The following is a 19,183-nucleotide window of genomic DNA, read 5'->3' on the forward strand; positions in this document are numbered from 1 at the left end:
GGTCACGGATAATGGAAGCTTGGAAGTCGATTTAAGGTTAAGGGCATGAGAGCTGCGCATGCACCACAAAGCCAAGCCACAAGGCTGATGCTCCACTTAAAATATTTTCGAGTAGAGTTCTTCGCGCCTTGCATCACCCCGCGGACATTTTGAAGATTTCTGTGGAACTTCCTGCAGAAGGAAACAACCACAAAATCGGACTACAAAGCGAATAAGATTTCTAGGTCCTGTCCAGATCAGACTGAACATTCAAAATGGCGACAGTCCTACCCCCACCAAGCAAAAGACAACGAACAGATGCCGCAGAGAGAGCAAGAGAGCAACAGGACATCGAGGTGATTCCCAGTGATGCTGGCAGTCTTCGGATACAGTTCTTTGACGAGACGACTGGTCTTCCTATAGGCCAAGGCCCTGTGCTTGTGCCAGTTGCGGATGCGACCCCTAAGAACCTCGAGCTTCTCCTGAATGCGCTATTGAACCATGTGAGTGCGAAAGGAGAACACTGTCACGAATCACATCACTGATCTTACCAAGGATTCCTCTGAGACCGTGCCGTACCGATTCACCCTTCCTGTACCAGACAAAAAGACTCTCGAGCCGATCACAACTGCATACCCAACGAATGTCTGGAAGACCTTGATCAGACCCGGTCTGATCAGCACGGAACAGGTTCAGAACATATCAGCAGCACCCCAAGCAGTATTCAGAGTACAAGCAGTCTCGAGGTGTGCTTCAACGATACCAGGCCATGGTGAAGCGATCCTCGCCACCCAGTTCTCTCCCAAATCTTCGTCGAGAATGGTCAGCGGAAGTGGAGATAACACAGCGAGGGTATGGGACTGTGATACAGGAACACCCGTGCACACTCTGAAAGGACATACCAGCTGGGTTCTGGCAGTAAGCTGGTCTCCAGACGACTCGAGGATAGTAACGGGAAGTATGGATAATACCGTACGGATGTGGGATCCCAAGTCAGGAAAGCAAGTTGGAAATCCCATGAAGGGCCACTCCAAATGGGTGACGAGTCTTGCGTGGGAACCCTACCATTCTCAAAAGCCCGGAGAACCTCGGTTAGCATCAGCGTCTAAGGACTCTACTGTCAGAGTATGGTCGACAAATCAACAGACGATCGAACTTGTACTGAGTGGGCACAAGGGCTCGGTCTCTTGCGTCAAATGGGGAGGAACCGGTTTCATATACACAGGATCCCACGACAAGACAGTGAAGGTGTGGAATGCAAAGGATGGAACCTTGGCCCACACGCTCAGCGCACACGCACATTGGGTCAATCACCTCGCACTCTCAACCGACTTCGTCATCCGAACAGGATTTCACGAACACAAAGGTAAGATACCCGTCACAGAGGAAGAAAAGGTCGCCAAAGCCCGAGAGAGATTCCTCAAAGCATCTACCATCCAAGGCGAGGTCGTCGAAAGACTCGTCTCCGCCAGCGACGACTTCACCATGTACCTCTGGGACCCAGCCAAGGGAACCAAACCTGTAGCCCGCATGCTGGGCCACCAGAAGCAAGTCAACCACGTCACCTTCTCCCCCGACGGCTTGCTGATAGCCTCCTCCGGCTTCGACAACCACACCAAGCTCTGGAATGCCCGCGACGGCAAATTCATCAACACCCTGCGCGGTCACGTCGCACCCGTCTACCAGTGCGCATTCAGCCCGGACTCGCGACTGCTCGTCACGGCAAGTAAAGATACGACCCTCAAGGTCTGGGATCTTCGAACCCAGAAACTCTCGGCTGGTGAGTTTTGAGTCCTCTCTCTCTCATCTCTCTCATCTCTCTCATCTCTCTCCCTCTCCCTCTCTCTTCTTCAGCTCTCCCTCATCCCCACCCTAAAATACCAACTTAGTACTTTCTCTCTAACCAAAACCCTCCTGCTTCCCCTACCTAGATCTTCCGGGACATCAAGATGAGGTGTACGCCGTAGACTGGAGCCCTGATGGCCAGAAGGTGGCGAGTGGAGGAAAGGATAAAGCTGTGCGGGTTTGGAGACATTGAATGGAATCCCTACTCTCTCCGTGATGAGAATCGCGGAGAGAGAGAAAAATGTGATAGGTAGGTAAACTTGATGGGGGAAAAAAATGCAGGGCAGAGTTATCTTTACCAAGATAAGAAAAAAAAAGAACCGAGCCCGCAATTTACGCTTCGAAGATGCGACAATAGACTAAAGACGAGAGAAGAAAGAAGAAAGAAGAGCCACAGCGCTTTTAAAGGATTCTATTGCTAGCCAGCTCGTCCGTCCGTCCAAACGTCCGTCCAGCCTTTATTTCATCGCATCGCATCCCATACCATCCCATTCCATCCCTCTGTAGTATTATTCCAGCTCAACGCACCTTCCACACCCTCCACCCATACCCCACAACCCCTTCGGATCCCACACCCAATCCCATCCTATTAACCCAGCCTCCCCTTCCACTCAGCCCCGCCGGCCAGCAAAACACAAGCCCATGGCGCTGATATCATGCCCCAATTCCATCCTCCCCGCTTTCACACCCCTCCCTCCCCCAATTCCCCCAGCAATCCCTCCACAGACCGTCAAGTCATGAAAAGGAAACACAATCATAACATTGCGTCGCATTGCAAGGCGACCATCGCTCGCTGAATTAAAAGCCAACCCAAAGCCAACCCAGCCAGCCAGTCAGCTTGCCAAATTCTATGTGCACTACTTGCTCGCTTGTTTGTATCCGTGAAAAGAATAGAAAAAATAAGAGGAAAAGAGAGGGGGAGAGAGAAAAGGAAGTTATTGTAGCAAAAGCCAGCGCCAGAGTAGCCACCCGAGATTTATTCCTCCGTGTCGTATCCAGTCCAGTCCAGTACAGTCGTCATAAATATTGTCGCGTTGCTCGCACTATGCACGATTCCTCCTAGTCTTCTATTCCTCCGAGGATCATTCCTCCATCGAGAAAAGCAAAACCAAGCACCAAGCCGAGCAAAACACTCAACGTTGCAACGAGAGGTCGATGCGCGATCTCGCCAAATCAATTGCCCTTTCTTGGTGAGCACAATCTTCTACCCACCGCGTCCTCTCAAGCGAGATCAAGGAGAAGCCGAAGCCAAAGCTGCTTTGCTGTCATCCGGATACCCCATGTCGAGCGGAAACTGGCCCGAGCGCTGAGCAATGATCTCACGAGCGTAGAATTCAACCAACATAGTGCCATAGGCTTCTAATTCCTCTACGGGCACAGAAAGGCGAAAGTCGTTGAGGAGCAGGAATTGGAGTTCGAGGTGGTTGAGTTCAGGTAGGGGAAGTCCACCAACCTGGATTAGTTAGCATGTGATCCAGCCGAGATATGCCATGAAACGCACCTTTGCATATCTAGAGTTTGTGTAAAATACATCAGAGAAGAACTTGCTCGCGCAGGTAACTCCCGCGATGACCAAGCGGTGGATATTGAAGCTGTCAACGACAAAGAAATGGGAAAGGGGGAATGTGCCAGGACTTTGTTCACGGGGTGGTGCATGCGGATACTGTGCCCTCTCTAGCTCCGCCGACAGCTCAGGCACACTCCTAGAGGTTTTTGCTGGGGGGCTGTCTGCTAAGTCTGATCCTTCTGCGGAACATCCTGAAGATGGTGGGGAGCTCCCCTGGTCAACAGTATTCTTGTTCAGAGCTTGAATTGTGCCTGCATTGACCCGTTCCGTCATCCTGTCGAAATAAACCAGCAAACTCAGGAATACTTCGTAGGTTGTTGGGCAGTACTTGTGTATGCGGCTCAGATAGCTCAGAATCGTAATACTCGGTACATTCTTTCCGTGGAAAGCCAGGACACTAGAAGATTGCCCGCTGAAGTTGGCTGCCTCACCCGAAGGAAGAGGTCGGTGGAGGCTCTCATGCTGCCGGTCATTTGTAGTTGTAATCTTGGTCAGAAGCCCTGCTACCATCTCGATTATATCTGAAATGGGCATCCCACTGATATCGTACTTCAACGCTGGATCATCTGCTGTGCGCAAACGCCCTGATTGGCCTTTGTATGAAAGGAACTCTTCCGTAGCGAATCTTTGGATGTGTGCCAGGTCCCGGACCTTGATGGTGTTTCCTCCATACCTCTTTACATCATCCAGCGACCTAGCCGATCTCTGGATTGGCGAGGCTTGTAATGGCGATGTCTCCTCCTTCTTCGGACGCGACTCGGTTGAGGATTCAAGGACTGGTGCTGGCGATTCCGGAAATTCCTTCTGGCTTAAGATCCGTTGCTTGGTCGCGGGAGTTACTGGACTAGAGCTCGCTGGAGGTGTGTGAGGCTCTGTCTTCGCGCTTCCTGATCGACTGACCGCATCACTAGCCACAATTGGGAGAGTTCGAGCGGAGGAGGTAGAAGGAGGAGTTCCCGGTGCTGAGGCGGTGGGTTGGTTGCGCGGAGACAGGGGAGGCTCGACTGCCGATCGAGGGCGTTGACGGTATGGGGATTCAGCTGGAGTTCGCTGCTGACCAGAGCCAGCTACCATCGTATGACTGCTGTGGAAGCGCGACGAGTTGGACACGAAATCGCTCACCACCTCGGCCATATCAGCCTACGATGCGTATGGACGGAGGGAGGTGCTAGTGAGAAAGAATATTGGTTAGCCGTGTGATACCAGTGATGTATGAAGATGCTTTGTGATGTTTGGCGTGAGCCAACGCGTCTGACAGTTAGGCAAGAGCAGGAAAATTGACCACGGGCGCGCGCGATCGAGACCAAATTCGAAGGTGAGATAACCCGACTCCCAGCGCAGCTGTTTGTGATGTAAGGACAAGCGGTGGTCACCTCGAGGCTCCGCGCAGCACTGGAATTACGGCAGACAACAGGACAGGTTCACTTGATAGCAGTTGTAATGGCATTCCCTAGCCAGGCTCCCGATATTCTTTGTTTGTAGGCCTTGTGGAAGGTGAAGGTCGGCGTCGCATGAATGAATTGCTTTTTCCTGCCGTGGGGGGACTGGCGAGGCTTATCGGGAGGCAGAGCGAAGCAGAGACGGGAGGGAGGCTTACCTGCACAGCATTCCTGTTTGTCGGGCAGAGCAAAGAAGAGAGGGGATCCAGGTATTGTAAGGCTGGTGTAAACACGCCGATCTCGACTCTGCGGGCAGCGGGCAGGCGTCGATAGGAGTGTTCTGTGGTTTTGGTGTTGTTGAATCTGAATAGGAAAATGATAGAATTGAGGTGAGGCGGAGTTTGGAGTGGAGTGGGAGTACGGTAGAGTGGAGTGATCGTTGTGAATGTGGGACTAGCGGGCTTTCGGTCAGGTCAGTGCCTCACCGGCCATGCCATGCCATGCCATGCCATGGCCAGGGTCCAGTCAGTCCAGCCAGTCCAGTCCAGTCCAGTCCGTCCAGTCCGTCCAGGCAGTCCAGTCAGTCCAGTCAGTCCAGTCAGTCCAGTCAGTCCAATTGCTGATCCAAGACTTAGGTAAGGTACTTATGACGAACACCCCCACGCCTGGTGTCGGTGTCGGTGTCGGTGTCGAATGGGATCCCACCCGTTACGATCTCGTTTACGACTTGATATGCAACACTTCCGTAACAGCCATGACTTTTGCCCGGTGCCTACCTATTGGTCCCTATCTTCATATCCAGGTTTCTGGCAAAAGTCACCGCTCTCATACTGCTGCTACTACATTTTGATGATTACGTAAGACAACATGCATAGGGACGCAGATGCGGACGCAGCCGCATACGCAGGCAGATGCTCGAGTCTAGCCCTATGTCTCTCCCTTCCGCTAACTACCCTCCCGGAGTCTTGACACGAGAGCTGGCCGAATATTCCCCGTCAGATCATCCGTCTGGGAGTCTTTGTGGGAGGGAGAATCATTATCAGCGTCGTAATCCTTTCGCACGTATATATAAAGGCTTCTGTCTCCCTCTGGAACCCAGTCAGGTTCGGACAGAGGTTTCCTGATAACCAAGGCTTCCCACTTCTACGCTCCAGGCACTTGCAAATCACACTGCCCACACTATCTCAAGATCTTTCATTCAGACAGTTGCCAAGCTTCTCTGCTCGGCTCACCGCTCTGCTACATTGACCGCTATTGCATCCTACCCAGGGCTTGAGTGCGCCAGATCCCTTGCCCCAACCCCGGTCTATATTACAATTCCCCCCTATGGCCTACTGCACAAGGACCTATTGGTGACGAACAGCATAGTCTGTATCTGGCAGGTACAGATGTCGGTTTGCGCCCTTCGCCGTCAATACCACCATCCGGATAACTCCGCCGGAGCTGCCATCCCACTTGATAGCCTCTTGCAACGCGCCCTTGACAAACTCCACAGCAGCCGCCTCGTCCATCCCCTCCTTCCAGTTGGCGTCGCAGTATCCGTAGATGTAGGTGGAGCCTGAGCCGCCGATGGCATACGATTGCTTGTGTAACGAGCCTCCCAAGGGTATCGAGTAGACCTGGCCCCCGTGTCGCTCATCCCAGCCGGCAATAATCAGCCCAGCGCTATCTTCATTAGCTATTGCGTTCCCTTCCCCAATGTCGAGCGAGCCCTCACCTCAATCTATCCTTGTTCTCGTAGCACAGCTCCTGGAACATCGCCGCCGCCGTTTGTGTAGTGGGTTCTCTGCCGTTCTGGATACCGTACATTCCCAGCTGGTAGTGAACAATATCTGCCACAGCTTGCGTGTCCGCAGCAGACCCCGAGCGGCAGCACCAGATGGTATCGTGGACTTGTGTAAGCTTGTCGGTGACCCGGTTTGCGATGTATGATCCGGTCGTGGTTCTACTGTCCGCGCCTGAGCACCCATCAGCATCCATCTCATGCCCATGCAGCTGTCGCAGAGCAACGAACCCAGAATAACACCGTCTTTGAAGTTGATTGCCATGCTAATTCGAATTAATATGAAGGCCGTATTTGGTGACTTGAAATCAAGCTTACATCGAAGTTCCTAGGCTTCAGCGTGTTAGTAGTATCCAGGTAGAGAAGGTTGATCTTCTTACTTGACCTCTCCCTTCTTCAACCGGTCCATATCAACGTGGATGCCATCTAGGGGAGCTCTGATTAGCTGTTGTGCACCCAGCTGCTGTTCCCTGAACTCCAAGTACCTTCGTTCAGATTTCCTGAGTTGCCGAACTCCATCTTGAATGCTGGGAGATTTGCGAAAGAGATTGGGAGGTTTCGTAAGGCGTTGATTCAGTATACGTTGTTGACAAGGAATTCGTCGTTGAAGCTCAAGCTCGAGCTCGCTCAGGCAGCCTAGACGCGAGGCAAGCGCGAGGCGGGTATATGGTTCACGTGACATGGGATTCGGGCTCTCTTGGCCACGTCTCCCCCGTATTTTGTGTGTGTGTGTGTGACAGATCAAGCTAGATCGAGCGCAAGAGAAGTAACCGTAGCTGAATACAGATGTTTATCCATTGACAACATGCAACAGCTAGTGTTGCTATGTAACGGCACTCCCACGGAAGGTCAATTAAATTCCCAACCCCAAACTCCTTGCTATGAAAGTGCCATTACTCTCCATGATACTCATACATTCCCGCCCTCAACCTCCTCTCGTCAACCCTTCTTTCTCCAACTGCAACTTTGTGAAGCCGCCCTTTCCCTTCGTGTCCGGCTTCTCCTCTGCACAACCACAGTCATAGAAATCTCCAATGTTCGAGCAATCAAATAGCTCCTTTTTCAGCCTTTTATTGACCTCGTTATGCACATGGCACGCCCACGCTGCAGCCGTCGACCGCGTAGCCACCTGAGGCGGAAACTTCTTCAGGATCTTCTGGAAGTGCCTGGCGCAATCACCGCAGGGATATAGACGAGCAAAGAGATGGATGTAGGATTTGAGGGCTGCGCTGTCCTCTTCGGTGGGCTCATCCGGGAACTTGGCCATCATCGTATGGAGAACTTTCCAGGCGGCGTGGCCGAGTTCTGCTCTGCGGATTTCTGTTAGTGACGCCTGTGACTCTGGCAGAAGGGGACACACTTCAAGGTGGCATTCTCGATCTTCGCGGCCTTTGCTTCTCCGTGGAGCATCCCTTCTGAAACGTGTGGGTTTAGAAATTCTTTTTGGGAGGCTGAGTAGTCTGAATCCTCTCCGGTAATTCGCTTCGAGAACGAGATGAACAGAATCCCTAGGAAGGCTGCCACTCCGACTAGGGTCAGCAGCGTGAAGTTGTTCCGGCGAGGAGGCATGGTGGCGTTTGCTGAATAAAAACTTGCTGCTGTAGCGTATCCGGGTGCCAGGTAGTCAGGTAGAGTGTTAAGGGGTACCTGATGTAGGTACCGTACTTGTATGTACGTAGTAAGTACCGGTAAGTATCTCTTCTTAAAGCTTATTTCCCAGCGGCGATCCTCGGCGTCTCGTGTATAGTTCGCAGTTTGGTCGTGGAAGAGTGGTTGTACTACCGGTACGTATGTGGGTGACAAAGAAGCGGTCAATTAAAGAATTCTGAATAGACGGGTCATTTCATTGTTGCTGGCGCAAGCAGAGTAGGGAGGGTCTACCGGTACTCGAAGGTTCATGGAATGATGGTGTTTCATCGTTGTTCTGTATGGAGACGGAGACAGGAAGTGTGAACTTACTGTGCTCTGTGCTCTGTGCTCTGTGCTCTGTGCTCGCACTCGCACTCGCACTCTGCCGCCAAGGGTTCAGCATACTGTAGTACCGGTACCGTACTACTACGTACTACCTACTACGTACTACTAGATTGGTGCCCGTTGGACCTTGAACCCCTCGGACCCCGCCGAAGTCGCTGCGAGGCCGTACCCCGCATACCGCACGCATGCTTAAAAAACTTTGTCAAAAGAGTGCCAAAGTAGTATTTCAGGACAGTTCTTCCCATCAACCATCAACCTTCCAATTTTCCAATCTTCCAACCTTCCTATCTCCAGTCTCCATTCAACGTCAACATCAACACCAATATGGCATTTCCACCACCACCGGTCAACACTATCGACTGGAGCGACATTGGCTTCCGTGTCCGTGAAGGTAAGAAGGAAATCATCCCCATCCACCCCCCCCACCCCCTTGCCCTTCGCTCACATCCCTCACCCTCAGTCAATGGCCATATCGAGTCCCATTTCAGCGTCAAGACGGGCGTATGGTCCAAACCTCAGTTCGTCACTGACCCCTTCCTCCGCCTCCATGGCATGTCACCAGCCCTGAATTACGGCCAGCAATGTTACGAAGGCATGAAAGCTTTCCGCTCTCCTACCAACGAAATCACCATTTTTCGCCCAACCCGCAACGCCTCTCGTTTTGCCCACTCTGCCACAGTAGTATCGATCCCTCCCGCACCTGAATCTGTTTTCTCCGAATGTGTACATGCGGCTGTTTCCCTCAATGCTGCCTACGTTCCTCCGCACGAGACCGGCGCTGCCATGTACATCCGGCCTCTGGTCTTCGGCTCTAGTGCTCAATTGGGTCTGAATCCTCCTGAGGAATACACCTTCTGCGTATACGTGCTGCCAGTGGGTGTCTATCATGGCGTGCACCCTGTCAAGGCTCTGATTTTGGAGGACTTCGACCGTGCGGCACCGGATGGAACAGGCAATGCCAAGGTCGGAGGAAACTATGCGCCGGTGTTGAGGTGGAGTGACAAAGCAAGAACAGAGGGCTACGGCATCACACTGCATCTGGACAGCAAGACTCGCTCTGAGATTGACGAGTTTTCTACAAGTGGGTTTATTGGCGTCAAGGGTACTGGAGATGATATCACGCTGGTGACTCCGGATAGCAAGTGTGTGATTGCCAGTGTGACCTCGGACTCGTGTCTTGAGATTGCTAGAAGTTTTGGGTGGAAGACGGAAACTCGCTCTGTAAGCCTCTTTTATGCTCGCCACTTTGCTCACATTGGTCACTTTTCGTTGTCACAATTGAAGTCAGACTTCGACGTGATCCTCTCCAACCTTAGTGGGGTCGATTCCCGCAATGCCGAATAGGCAATTTGGATGTCTTGGTGCACGGTACAGTCCGCAAAAACGATACGCTAATTCAAATACAGATCAAATACGAGGAGCTTCCCGAATTCTCAGAAGTGCTTGCTGCTGGTACTGCAGCAGCCCTCGTACCCATCAAGTCCATCACCCGTAATTCCCGAAACGAAACATTCTCCTACATCGCTGCCGATTCCCAGGAGCCAGGGCCAATCTGTATCAAGCTGCTTACGACACTGAAAGGCATCCAGACAGGGAAGATCAAAGATACCTTTGGCTGGAATAGCAAGGTTGAGGAGACGGATTCAAAGAAGTACAGTTCGGGCGAGCAGTCGAATGTGACGAATGGTGCAAGTGTCGATGCTTTGCCATGAACGAAATATAAACATTCAACCTAGTGACTCATGCCAACCACAATCTGAAGCTGCGAATCGGGTGATACTTTTCGAAGGTCCAAACTGCATAAAAAGACGCATTCTCCGCCATTTGATCACGGTATTTTGAGATTGAGAGGAGCCTCGAAGAGGAAAAAACGGTTCCAAGATAATTTTCGTTCAAAAACTTTCCACCTCAGACCCAGAAACACAGTTGCCAAGTGATCAACCTGTTACCGGATGCCAGTAGTACATAACAGACAAAGTATAGTGTCAAAGACTTAACCCAATATTACCGCTATACCACTTCTCGTGGCTTCCCCCACTTAGAACAATTCATCTCTCTTCCACCCAATCAACCAGAAAGATGAAACGTCAGCCCGAGATCTTCGCACTACCCTTTAACCGCTCCGACGATCCACCCAATCTGCGTCCCGAAATGACACCTCGACGACTGCCCGCTAACAGCTCAAGCGATTCTCCCAATTGATTCTGGGACAGAGTAGGTACTGTACCTGTCAAGCACCATCTGAGCACAGCGGCTTGCTCACCACACCTGTCCAAATCAGGAAGTGGCGGCACGCGTTTTCCCCCGTCTCGTGGTGGTGGTGGTGGTGTGGACATCCCCAGGTACAGTAGCAGCGAGTCCGACCCGTCGGGCTGGTGCTTGTTTGGCTGTGGAACTTCTCCACGCCTCCCTTCTTCTACTCCTTTTTTTTTTTCCCTCTTTCTTTCGTTGACGAGGCGAGGCGAGCTGATAGGCGTGGATAGCAAGCTGTGAGAGATCTCATTGATTAGATGAATTATTGATCTGCTAACGTGGGGGGGCTGTAACGGTAGATCTCTACCGGGTCTGCGCATCTACCAGGCGACTCTGTAGGAGAGTACGGCTAACTGTCACCAGCCGCCGTATTCTTTGGACTTTGTACTCTTGACACGATTTTTGAAAGGCAGTTAAGCTGTGATACAAAGATTTTTAACGGATTATGAAGATATTAAGGTTTTTGTGTTTGAGGAGATGGTTCAAAAACAATTATGGTAGAGCTCTAGTCTTGTGAAATTGCCTTATCTGCTTTAGCAACTACTCCGTACGTCCTTCGCGGAATCCTCTTCGTCTTCATGGCCGAGGTAGCCCTACAGTCCCGACCGTCCTTATAGACATGAAAGAAGCACCGGCTGCCCTTCGACGCCTCACGCCTCATCCATGGACTATAGCCCGAAATAGCAGGATAGAATGGAACGACGAGTACATAATCAAGAAGCCTCATCATGATCTGAAGGTGTTCCAGGTTATCCCTGGTCAAGTTACAGATCACCTTATCATCCTGGAGTCTGATACCCACTATAGACCAACTGGCCTTCTCCTTATGCGACTTCCTGACAAACGAGTCGACGATGATACATGCGACCAAACGAACTAGACCGGGCTCTGGAAGGGAAATGCTCCATAGCTTTTCGAGGATAGGCACGAAGGCATCGTCGCGGAGCTTGTACTTTGTTGCGATGTCTTGGATGACGTCCGTAATAGTGTCTTTCAAAGCAACCTCGCATACTATCGAGTGGCCGGGTCTGCATTTCTCTAGTACATTTTCTTGGTATCGTGTTGCTCCTAAGCCCTACAAAAGGGGTTTGCTTGCTGCTCGAGCTCACTCACTCTTATCGGCGAAGATGTAGAGATCGACGAGATTGTCCAAGTAGGATTGGGTTCTTCCGCCTGGAATTCTCCTTGTACAGAGCCATTTTACGAAAATCGCAAATGCGGCTGGTTTATCTTCTGGCAGATTCATAACTCCTTCGCACCCCTCCTTAAACGAGGAGTTGAAGGCGCCGTTGAAGAAGTCGACCGAGTTGCAAAGCAGCGTCTCGTGCAAGACGAACTTTTTGCGTTCGTTTGGGACCGACATAGATGATAACCACTTCGTCGCTAAAGCTGCGGGGTGTCAGCTGGTCGAGCATGCATGGAGATTGAAATGTAATGACTCGCTTTCTTTTGAAGCGACCCTTGTAGTTGATAGAAGTCTTCGATGCTTCCGCTGACGTAGTCCAGAGAGAATTGTTAGCCCCCCTTCCAATATCAGCACAAGCGATGCATGTACTATGTTTTTGTTCTTTTCTTCGGCTGATGCAGATACGCTGCTCGGTGCGGGTGCGCTGCTCTTGCTTGACTATTAGGGAAGGCGCGTCAAATTGCAGACTTCAGGCCATCTGGGGGTGACAAAGATATCATACCCTGGTCTATCTTCTCTTATACCGCCTGCCGCCGACCTTTATCATAGCGGCGAGTTGAATGGGAGTGGAGGACGTGTTGATCGAGAGAGAGAGGAGCGAGGCTGCGCGAATATGCCTAGCGCTAATCTGTATCCCGCTCTCCAGCACGGACCGACGTTGACCCGGCCTGGCCTCACTTACGCTAGCGCCGCGTCAGTCGAATAGGATGGGCATGTATGGTCTATAATTCACACCTGGCTTCTAGGCTAATTCAATTCTTTGACTCTCTCTTCTAATAATGCCACTTTGTAAAAGTTCTTGGCCTACTAAAGGATACATAGAACGACTGCAATTCCAAAACGGTTTCCGCAGTCCGGTCTCATAGTATCCACTGCTAGCCTGTATGCAGATAAGTTTCCTCGAGGAAATTGTAAATATATACGGGTTCCTTAACTTCCAGAATCCCAGCTTCACTAGAACTCATCATAATTTATACATCCTTGTCAAGGAGTCCAAGATTTCTTGATATATCGCCAAGTGTTCGGCTCCATCATACCTTACTCGGAGATATCATAAAAGGAATGGGCAAAGTTTAAAGTTTTTGATCTTCAATCAGAATGGTCAAGCTATCAGATACTCGAGAGCTAGAATCTTGAATTTCTGACGGTGGGGAAGTTGCACAGCGCTTCAAGGGCCTGGAGATCCAGGCTTGGAAGAGCGCCGAGTTTGAATGAGTACAGTTAAACGAGGTCCCTCTTCGGGCAGCGAATGCGTTGAAGTTTAAGACCAGGCAATGTCCTCTGCATGATTTCTCATCCCGAGCCAAGCACCGTGAAGCAGGTATAATTCTATCAGCGCTTCTTGTTCTCCTCCCCGTCTGGTAAAGTAGCCGCAGCTGGTGTCTGGAAAAGTTCTTTGTATAATGCGCATTCTAGCTGACCGGCTTGAACGAAGTCTCATATGCTAAACTGCTGCGCTTGTATCTCAATACCCACTAGCCCTGCATCAGTCTGCATTTAAAACCCCCACAAGGTCCTTCATTCTATGTCCCTCCGGCCACTGCACGTAATCATCAAAAATGGAGACCTCCTCCAGGTAGCACTTTCTCTCCTTCTCGTGGCCATCGTGGCGGTGAAAATTATGCTCACAGCGACTGTCTGGCATGAGGAATTGGCACTTGAAAGGGACCGGATCTCGAAGATTGTTGTGGTTATCTCGGATAAACGCAAAACGATCCACGATCAAGTCCTCGTGCTTGCAGAGCTGTTTGATGAATTCCCTCAAGCGTTTGCCACCGGGGATCGAAATTTGGTTTTCGTCGGTGAAATTATCATAGTCCAGGAAGATCGACCAGGCAAGGTGATGGATGCAGAATTTTCGAAGGGGGCAACCCTCCGCTGTCTGGCTGTATGTGGAGAGCAAGCTCGGGCGTGGTTCGTGCATCTCTACAGCGATAGAAGATCTGCCTGATAGCATCCATCGTTCGGTTCGAGAGATTGCTATCACAGATCTTCCCCGCAAAGATGTAGAGGTTGAAGAGGTTGAGAAGGTGCTCTGCGGTGTCTTGCTGCGAAACTCGAGAACTGTAAAGCCAATCGACGAACAGCCGCAAAACTTCCGCATTTACTTCCTCCAGAGACATCTCTCCGTCATTTTCTCTGAAGCTACCCGTGAACACCGCGTTGAAGTATTCCGACTTCTCGCAAATCAGTTTCTTATGAACAGCGTAATGTTTACGTTTCTTGCCAACGTAGATATGCACGAGTTCAGTACCCAGGCTTGGAGACTATCAGCTACGAAACTGAGAACGGAGATAGAGGGAGATAAAGGGAAACGTACTCGCCGAGAGGCGCCGGCGTTGGACCCATTGCGCTTGTGCTGCGGTTGTTCGGACTGCGGTTGTTCGGAATCCAAGGATGACTTTTGTCGCGACTCAATTCTTCTATATGATGGAGCGCGATCAGTAATTTGCTGCTTCGAAGGTCGTGCAAATAGGTTTGTGGTGTTGACGAGTCGAAAGCGGTGGTTTTGAAAACAAAGTCTGTCTTCAAAGTCTTTCTAGCCTCTTCGCTTATACGGCCTTAACAGGGATTCAATATTTACATTATTACTTTTGATTCTGTTCCCGAAGTAAGGCCGGCATAACTTTAGCAGTGAATTGAAATTGATATTCTTTCACGCCCGAAAAGAATACAATCGTCTTCTCGAAATAGACTATTTTTGGCCTTGGCGTTGTCGGATAAATGAACAGAAGCGCTATATAGGAAAGAGAAGAATGTACAAAGTCCAGGAGGTGATTTTGTAAGTTCCTTCCTTATTTTTCATGCAATGCATTCTGAGGTTCCTATTGGCTGGCTTCAGATACATTGGGATTGTTGTGCTATCCAGCAAGCCATCATATATCCCAGAAATGACGTGGAGATAGCTGGCTCGTCGTCCGGCAAGTCCATATTTCCATCCCTCTCCTTGAAGTTTCCCATGAAAGCCTTGCGGAAGAAAGCGACCTTTTTGCAGATCACCTTCTTGTGGACGACGTGTTCTTTGCGATCCTGGCCTACGTGTATGTATGGTAACGATTTCTGTGCCGACCATGCTTGAATACGGTCAGCTGCGTCATCAGACAAAAACAGAGTGCGGGAAGGACTTGCGTATACTCGGCCAATATCTCTAGGATCTTGACTAGAGACAATCTGGCGCCGGACTCGATGCTTCTGAGGGTCGAACAGGCTGATGCCGTGAGCGAGAGGTGGTGTGGTGGTCGACCTTCGAGGGAGAGTAGCCTGCCTGCTCCTGGCTCCTTGGAAAAGGAAAGGCCATTGGGTGAAGGAAGCGGAGCTAGTCTTCAGGAAATTGCTTGGGGGCGATTGAAATGTATGCCGAGAAAGTCATTTTGCTACTATCAAATTTTGGGCCTCGCTCGATATGCTTTTTTAGGCTGTGTTGGCTGTCCTTTTTTTAACAATTATTCTCAATGCTATGGAACTGAGCGGACGGTAGCCTTTGAGTCTGCGTCATATTGAGTCTGCAAAAACAAACCTCAATGGTTTGATAAGTTGGTTTTGAGTGCCTTGTTGGCATAAATTAGCTTCCAAATATCCATGATTGCCAAATTCTCTGTTAGCATGTTCTTCTCGAAGGTGTGAAAATAAAGGGCAAAGCAAGTATTTTTTTTTGCTATGTAGCTAGTCTCAAACTGTTGGTATCACAGGGGGAAGAGGGGGGTGTTGCAATTGAATAAGTATTCTTTGAGTTGTCGGTTTGTACATGCTTCTAAGAAGGAGGGAAACCAAGCTACGTGAATAGTTAGCATAGGCACAAACAGAATTGCAAACAGAATGCTGTATGATCTGACCTTAGTAGGTCATTTTTATCGTACAATCATACTGCCTCATGAGATTTCAGAAGGTTCCAACACAAACCCTCTGGCAAAGACCCAGACCATGCTTTGCAGCTAAACATCACTGCCCCGGTACCCGTAAAAGCGAATTCTCCATCCTTGATGTCTCTGTACCTACCTGAGTGAATGTAGTCGAATCCAGCCAAGGCGATTCCAACATTTTGTGTGGCGGCAGCTTCCTATGTAATCCCCTGAAAACCCACCGCATATCTACCGCGAATATGCTATTATGTCTGAGCCCCTATCTAGTTGCGGCCAAATACAAAAAGAAACTGGCTGGTTGGTACAGCTCCTAGATGCTGGGACGAGGCCAAAGAATTCGATGGAGTTGCAGATGTCGCTAATTGATTTAAGTGTGTCGTTCTCAAGTAGCAGATTTCACCGCTATTAAGGTGAAGAAGAGAGCAATTAGCATTTGCTGACCAAGAAGCTATATGTTGACAATCAGAGAGAAATTCGCCGGGATATCGCATACCTCCCGTGTCGATGAAAGCGACAATTATCGAAAGTGAAGGATAATTGAAATGCCGGGTTTAGGGGATACTTGACCATCGAAGAAGTCAAAACATAAGCAAAGAAGTCCTCAAAGAGATCTCCATACTCCCTTGTAATCTCCCACAAACTCTTAGAGCATCTCCACCAATTAGACCGGCACTTCCAGATGCGACTAATGAGTTGAAGTAATCATAGGCCATCATCTGAACAATGAACTTCCGAATTGGGGAATCCTCCAGGGTGTTGTCGTATAACATTCCAACATATTCCGAGTGGCGGCTGGAGGCTCCTGATACCTTGTGTGTAGCAGCATGATTCTCCCTGATTCGATCCATTGTTTTATTGGGCAGCTCGTTGAGCAGAAGCTTCTCTCCAAGAACATAAAGATTGTAGAGGATCCGCTGGTAAGACACGGTCTTCCCCTCGGGAACTTCAGAGCGGTATAGCCAAGTCACAAACCATGCAAATGCATCAGGGTGGTCGTCTGAAGGCATCATGGGTCAGCCGTGTAGGATTTTCTGGATTAGGAAAGAGCGATTTTATTCCTGCCATACCTAACATTCCATGTCCCGCGACCCGTGACGACCCCGCCCGCGCCCGTCCTCCGTCTCCCCGTCTGCGTTGCACATCTGCCCCAAGCGCGTCCGGCGGCTGCTGAGCGACTGCGCTCTTGAAAGCCACCCTTGAATGCTCTGGCAAATAATTCGGACGTATCGCACAGAAGCTGCTTGTGGACGATAAAATTCTTGCGTTTGTGACTGCCAACTGTGATGATGACGGTTTCCTCTCCTATCACGCTGCAGTAACATTCGCACAAAGATAATCAGCAAAATTTTGAGAGAACCATACTCTCTAAGGACCTTTGTCGCCGCCATGCTCTTGGTAAGCTTTTGGTCGGCGTGCTCAATCGAATCATGGTTCTAGACGTGAACTGCTCGGCCTTCCTTGGATTGGCTTGCTGGCGTATGAGATCAAGCACCCAAATAACTAGAAGCCTGATTCCGCCGGATTTTTTGGCGCTGGCTCTATGTAGGTGAGAAGCCTTTGTAGAGACAAAGAAAGGGTTCGAAAGGTGTTTGATATCATGTGTAGAGATCTAGTGCTCCTGTATCTAATCGGAGTCTAAAGCGGCGAGTAATCTTAGAAGAAAAAATTGAGATAATACTAAAGCCTTTTCGTACCATGGTTCGATATTTCCAATGAATTTGGGAGCACAACTGTCAAATGTCGGTCACGTGTTCTAGCGCACTTTTCATTATATTAACCTAGACCTTCGCCTGCTCAACTTCAGGAAAACATCACGCAGCACATCTACAGCAGCAAACAAGGATTCGAAGATGGATGTAAGTAACGTGGTCCGGAAACTTCAGGGAATATACACTGACGCAGATGATCCAGCCCGCAAAACATCCTCATCAAGGCATTGGCATCTCTCCACCGACGCCGCAAAAGATGGACGATGGCGATAATCATGATTGGGATGTCTTGAAACAGCCGGCTAACAACCCTATTAACAAAGGTGTCGAGCATGGCATCAATGGACGAGCTATCACTGCTGCACACCCGGTTAACAATCCTGCCAATAGTGTCAATGAAGCAGCTAGCATAGGCCCCAGCACTGCTTTGGTCATCGCTTCTGATCCGCAAAAATTAAGCATTTGCGAGTAAGTGTTCTTATTCAATACAATGGCAAGCATTTAACTAATCTGTCGCAAAGCCGCATGGGCTCCGAAGTTGTCACCTTGGTCGTCGGCAGAGACTACCGTAGAAAGACTTATACTATCCACAAGAACCTTCTTCGAGAGTGCGGTGGGATGTACGACGCCTTATGCCAAGATATTGGGCCAGGCTATGACACAGTGATGCTGAATAATGAGGATCCTGACGCCCTCAAGCTCTTTATCAACTACATATACTCCGAGGAAATCCCAGGTGAGTAGATACTATTGATCTTCAGAGATACGGATGCTGATAGATTTAGCCATCCCACATGATGCCCCAGTCACCTTCCAAGCTACACTTCTTGTCATACTCGTGCGTTTCTACGTATTCATCGAGAAATACCACTTGAGTGCTACAGTTCGTGATAAGGTCATGGATAATATTCAAGATGGCTTCTACATGATACAGAAGTTCCCAGAATTGATTCTTACTGAAGGTGTCTGCCTGCACAGTGCTCCTGGCTCAATGATGCGAAAGTTCTGCGCCGCCTCCCTGGTTTACTTTCTTCGCAGCGAAGCTTTTGTTCAAAACGGTTCTATTGTAAGTACTTTTGCCCTTCTCCAGTAACTTTGTGATAGAAGATGCAGGCAAGGGGTTATATCTCTAGGCAAATGCTTAGAGCCATTCTATAAATCAGTGGCCGTATCTTAGTCTCAAGAACGCTGACATTTTCTTAGCCTGCCTTTTTCGCAAAGTACAACGACTTTCTGGTGGACTTCTTGGATGCGTTCCGTGCTTATATCCCACACCAGGACCCCCGAGTTCGCCACTGCAGATACAAGGAGAATTGCATGGAGTGTGTGAGAGCAGGAGGAAGCGACTACCTGACGCGGTTTGACGGGGTCACGCCATGCCGATTCCACGTCCATACTGGTGCTAAGGATGCGGCTGGAGAACCCATCTGCCATCTCTGGCGTCCAGCCTGAATATCCTCGTCCGGTGCCATATTCTGCGAGGTTGAATTGAGGTTCGAGCCTCTGTCTAGGCATCCTCTGTCAAATACTCGAGATTGGTGGCTACGCGGCTCTTAGAGTGAGCTTTTAAGGATTTGAGAGTTTGGAGCAACACTGAGGTGCCCTTTTTCGTCTCTATTCATTCCGAATAAAAGCAGATCCTTGTTTT

At 49.9% G+C, this 19,183-nt stretch overlaps 9 protein-coding genes across 9 annotated transcripts; 3 read left to right on the top strand and 6 right to left on the bottom strand.

The window, feature by feature from the left end:
• Positions 1-254: 254 nt before the first annotated feature.
• L3040_008932 (uncharacterized protein) lies at positions 255-2,017 on the top strand (the record flags this gene model as incomplete). The annotated part of the gene is made up of 3 exons (XM_007292693.1): positions 255-482; positions 535-1,759; positions 1,911-2,017. The coding sequence occupies 3 exons, from the start codon at positions 255-257 to the stop codon at positions 2,015-2,017; spliced, it is 1,560 nt and encodes a 519-aa protein (XP_007292755.1).
• Positions 2,018-3,055: 1,038 nt separating this feature from the next.
• On the bottom strand, positions 3,056-4,999 carry L3040_008933 (uncharacterized protein; the record flags this gene model as incomplete). The annotated part of the gene is made up of 4 exons (XM_007292694.2): positions 3,056-3,277; positions 3,326-4,475; positions 4,536-4,559; positions 4,989-4,999. 4 exons carry the CDS (start codon positions 4,997-4,999, stop codon positions 3,056-3,058), a joined length of 1,407 nt encoding a protein of 468 aa, XP_007292756.2.
• A 1,117-nt stretch (positions 5,000-6,116) lies between these two features.
• L3040_008934 (uncharacterized protein) lies at positions 6,117-7,072 on the bottom strand (the record flags this gene model as incomplete). The annotated part of the gene is made up of 6 exons (XM_007292695.1): positions 6,117-6,435; positions 6,488-6,728; positions 6,785-6,819; positions 6,872-6,886; positions 6,934-6,979; positions 7,039-7,072. The coding sequence occupies 6 exons, from the start codon at positions 7,070-7,072 to the stop codon at positions 6,117-6,119; spliced, it is 690 nt and encodes a 229-aa protein (XP_007292757.1).
• A 406-nt stretch (positions 7,073-7,478) lies between these two features.
• Positions 7,479-8,122, bottom strand: L3040_008935 (uncharacterized protein; the record flags this gene model as incomplete). The annotated part of the gene is made up of 2 exons (XM_007292696.1): positions 7,479-7,863; positions 7,914-8,122. The coding sequence occupies 2 exons, from the start codon at positions 8,120-8,122 to the stop codon at positions 7,479-7,481; spliced, it is 594 nt and encodes a 197-aa protein (XP_007292758.1).
• Positions 8,123-8,851: 729 nt separating this feature from the next.
• L3040_008936 (uncharacterized protein) lies at positions 8,852-10,239 on the top strand (the record flags this gene model as incomplete). The annotated part of the gene is made up of 3 exons (XM_007292697.1): positions 8,852-8,918; positions 8,988-9,748; positions 9,934-10,239. The coding sequence occupies 3 exons, from the start codon at positions 8,852-8,854 to the stop codon at positions 10,237-10,239; spliced, it is 1,134 nt and encodes a 377-aa protein (XP_007292759.1).
• Positions 10,240-11,285: 1,046 nt separating this feature from the next.
• Positions 11,286-12,143, bottom strand: L3040_008937 (uncharacterized protein; the record flags this gene model as incomplete). Its single annotated transcript, XM_066155768.1, has 2 exons — positions 11,286-11,818; positions 11,894-12,143. The coding sequence occupies 2 exons, from the start codon at positions 12,141-12,143 to the stop codon at positions 11,286-11,288; spliced, it is 783 nt and encodes a 260-aa protein (XP_066010059.1).
• Positions 12,144-13,777: 1,634 nt separating this feature from the next.
• On the bottom strand, positions 13,778-14,315 carry L3040_008938 (uncharacterized protein; the record flags this gene model as incomplete). The annotated part of the gene is made up of 2 exons (XM_066155769.1): positions 13,778-14,225; positions 14,287-14,315. The coding sequence occupies 2 exons, from the start codon at positions 14,313-14,315 to the stop codon at positions 13,778-13,780; spliced, it is 477 nt and encodes a 158-aa protein (XP_066010060.1).
• Positions 14,316-16,089: 1,774 nt separating this feature from the next.
• Positions 16,090-17,255, bottom strand: L3040_008939 (uncharacterized protein; the record flags this gene model as incomplete). The annotated part of the gene is made up of 5 exons (XM_066155770.1): positions 16,090-16,228; positions 16,320-16,387; positions 16,468-16,823; positions 16,894-17,031; positions 17,189-17,255. The coding sequence occupies 5 exons, from the start codon at positions 17,253-17,255 to the stop codon at positions 16,090-16,092; spliced, it is 768 nt and encodes a 255-aa protein (XP_066010061.1).
• A 421-nt stretch (positions 17,256-17,676) lies between these two features.
• L3040_008940 (uncharacterized protein) lies at positions 17,677-18,987 on the top strand (the record flags this gene model as incomplete). Its single annotated transcript, XM_007292700.2, has 5 exons — positions 17,677-17,682; positions 17,738-18,003; positions 18,057-18,271; positions 18,321-18,601; positions 18,739-18,987. 5 exons carry the CDS (start codon positions 17,677-17,679, stop codon positions 18,985-18,987), a joined length of 1,017 nt encoding a protein of 338 aa, XP_007292762.1.
• Between the last annotated feature and the right edge of the window lie 196 nt (positions 18,988-19,183).

Source organism: Drepanopeziza brunnea (assembly GCF_022702325.1).
Source record: "Drepanopeziza brunnea f. sp. 'multigermtubi' strain 214-2 chromosome Unknown ctg19, whole genome shotgun sequence".
Classification (NCBI taxonomy): domain Eukaryota; kingdom Fungi; phylum Ascomycota; class Leotiomycetes; order Helotiales; family Drepanopezizaceae; genus Drepanopeziza; species Drepanopeziza brunnea.